Here is a 1,756-nt window from a genome sequence, read left to right on the forward strand (position 1 = left end):
GCTCTGTAGACCAGGCTGGTCTCGAACTCACAGAGATCCGCCTGCCTCTGCCTCCCGAGTGCTGGGATTAAAGGCGTGCACCACCATCGCCCGGCTTGTAAATATTTTTCTTAATGTTCCATTAAACCAAAATTACTTGTAGAGTTTATCACACAGCATTATAATTGTTTATCATGATTAGGATTTTGTTCTTTTATTGCATAGGATATACATTCCTTTATTCACAGTTAAATTTACTATTGTTGGGGAAAAAGATAACAAAATAGAATAGGAAGTGTGATTTACTGAAAGGAATAGCAGGTTGTTGACCTTTAATTTTTCCATCCATAATACAAGGTATTGCTTTTTTGAGATACATGGGAATTCATAGGGAAACAACCTGTAAAATTAGAAATTCTTGAGATTTAATAAAAGAGTGGTTTTTAATCCTTCTCTTTGTTGTTTTGACTATTTTATATAAAAATAATAGTCCTCTGCAAATAAGCGATGGTTGTGTGTAAGCTGGGTGTTTCTGTAGGACTCCTACCAGGGTGAATGGGGTGTCTCTGACTCTTTTGCCTGTTTGTGGGACCCCTTTCCTCCTAATGGATTGTCTCATGAGATGAGCCTTAATAAAATGGCTTGCACATAAAAAAATAAATAAATAAAAATAATAATAACCTTTTTCTTCCAGTGTGAGAAGTTTTACAGATAGCCACAATGGCTGAAAATGGAGATAATGAAAAAATGGCTGCTCTGGAGGCCAAAATCTGTCATCAAATTGAGGTAGGATTCTTATGTTGTTAAATTGCAAAATTATATATTCCTTCAAAAGAAATGTGGGGCCTTAAGATGAAAAACAAAACATCAAATGTTCATAAGTGGACTTATTTAAACATTTGGCTTAGTTCTGGTTCTTGAAGTTAATGTAAATATATTCATATTATTGGGGCCAAGTTAGGAAACTCAAGAATTATAGCCTTTCCTCCATCCCCTAAAAAAGAAAAGAAATAGCCTAAACAGAAAACCACTAAAGAGAACTCTTAAAAATTGTGATAAGGGCTGAGTGGTGGTGGCGCACGCCTTTAATCCCAACACTTGTGAGGCAGAGGCAGGTAGATCTCTGTGAGTTCAAGACCAGCCTGGTCTACAAAAGTAGTGCCTGGACAGCTAGGGCTGTTACACGATAAACCCTGTCTCAAAACAAAAAATCAAAAGGAAGGAAGGAAGGAAAGAAAGAAAGAGTGTGGTAAGGATACTGAAGTGAAGCTCTTCACAATTGATGGGTTCTGGCAGGGGTGCAGGTGGGCAAGGACTCAGTTTATTTTAAGGGGCTGGCAACTGGGAGTTTGACTGTACTCCAGTTAGTATACGGGTAACACAAACTGGACTTTTTATCCTTTTTTAGGTGGGGGGGGGTGTCATAAGGGTGAGAGTCAGGCCTGGGACACTGGGAAGTATGTGTGATCGGGGTGCATGATGTGAAATTCCCAGATAATCAATAAAGATATTATGTTGGAACAAAACAATTTAAAAAATTTACAGACATTCCAAAGGTAACACTAAAAACTAGTGTTGCTTTATTTATAACCATTTCTCCATTTCAATTCCCAAGTCTATAAAATGTAAACGGCAGTAATACTTGTAATATGATGTGAAAAGCCGGGTGGTGGTGGCGCAGGCCTTTAATCCCAGCACTTGGGAGGCAGAGGCAGGCGGATCTCTGTGAGTTTGAGACCAGCCTGGTCTACAGAGCTAGTTCCAGGACAGGCTCCAA

At 38.9% G+C, this 1,756-nt stretch overlaps 1 protein-coding gene across 1 annotated transcript in view; it reads left to right on the forward strand.

Moving 5' to 3' along the window:
* The window catches only part of Ssb (Sjogren syndrome antigen B), a 14,267-nt gene that overhangs the window by 2,119 nt on the left and 10,392 nt on the right, over positions 1–1,756 (forward strand). Inside the window, exon 2 of the mRNA XM_013346013.2 lies at positions 674–765. Within this exon, the coding sequence (XP_013201467.1) occupies positions 700–765 (66 nt within the window). The 5' untranslated portion in view covers positions 674–699. The remainder of the gene's footprint in view (positions 1–673; positions 766–1,756) is intronic.

This window comes from Microtus ochrogaster, chromosome 4 (genome assembly GCF_000317375.1).
Source record: "Microtus ochrogaster isolate Prairie Vole_2 chromosome 4, MicOch1.0, whole genome shotgun sequence".
Taxonomy (NCBI): Eukaryota; Metazoa; Chordata; class Mammalia; order Rodentia; family Cricetidae; genus Microtus; species Microtus ochrogaster.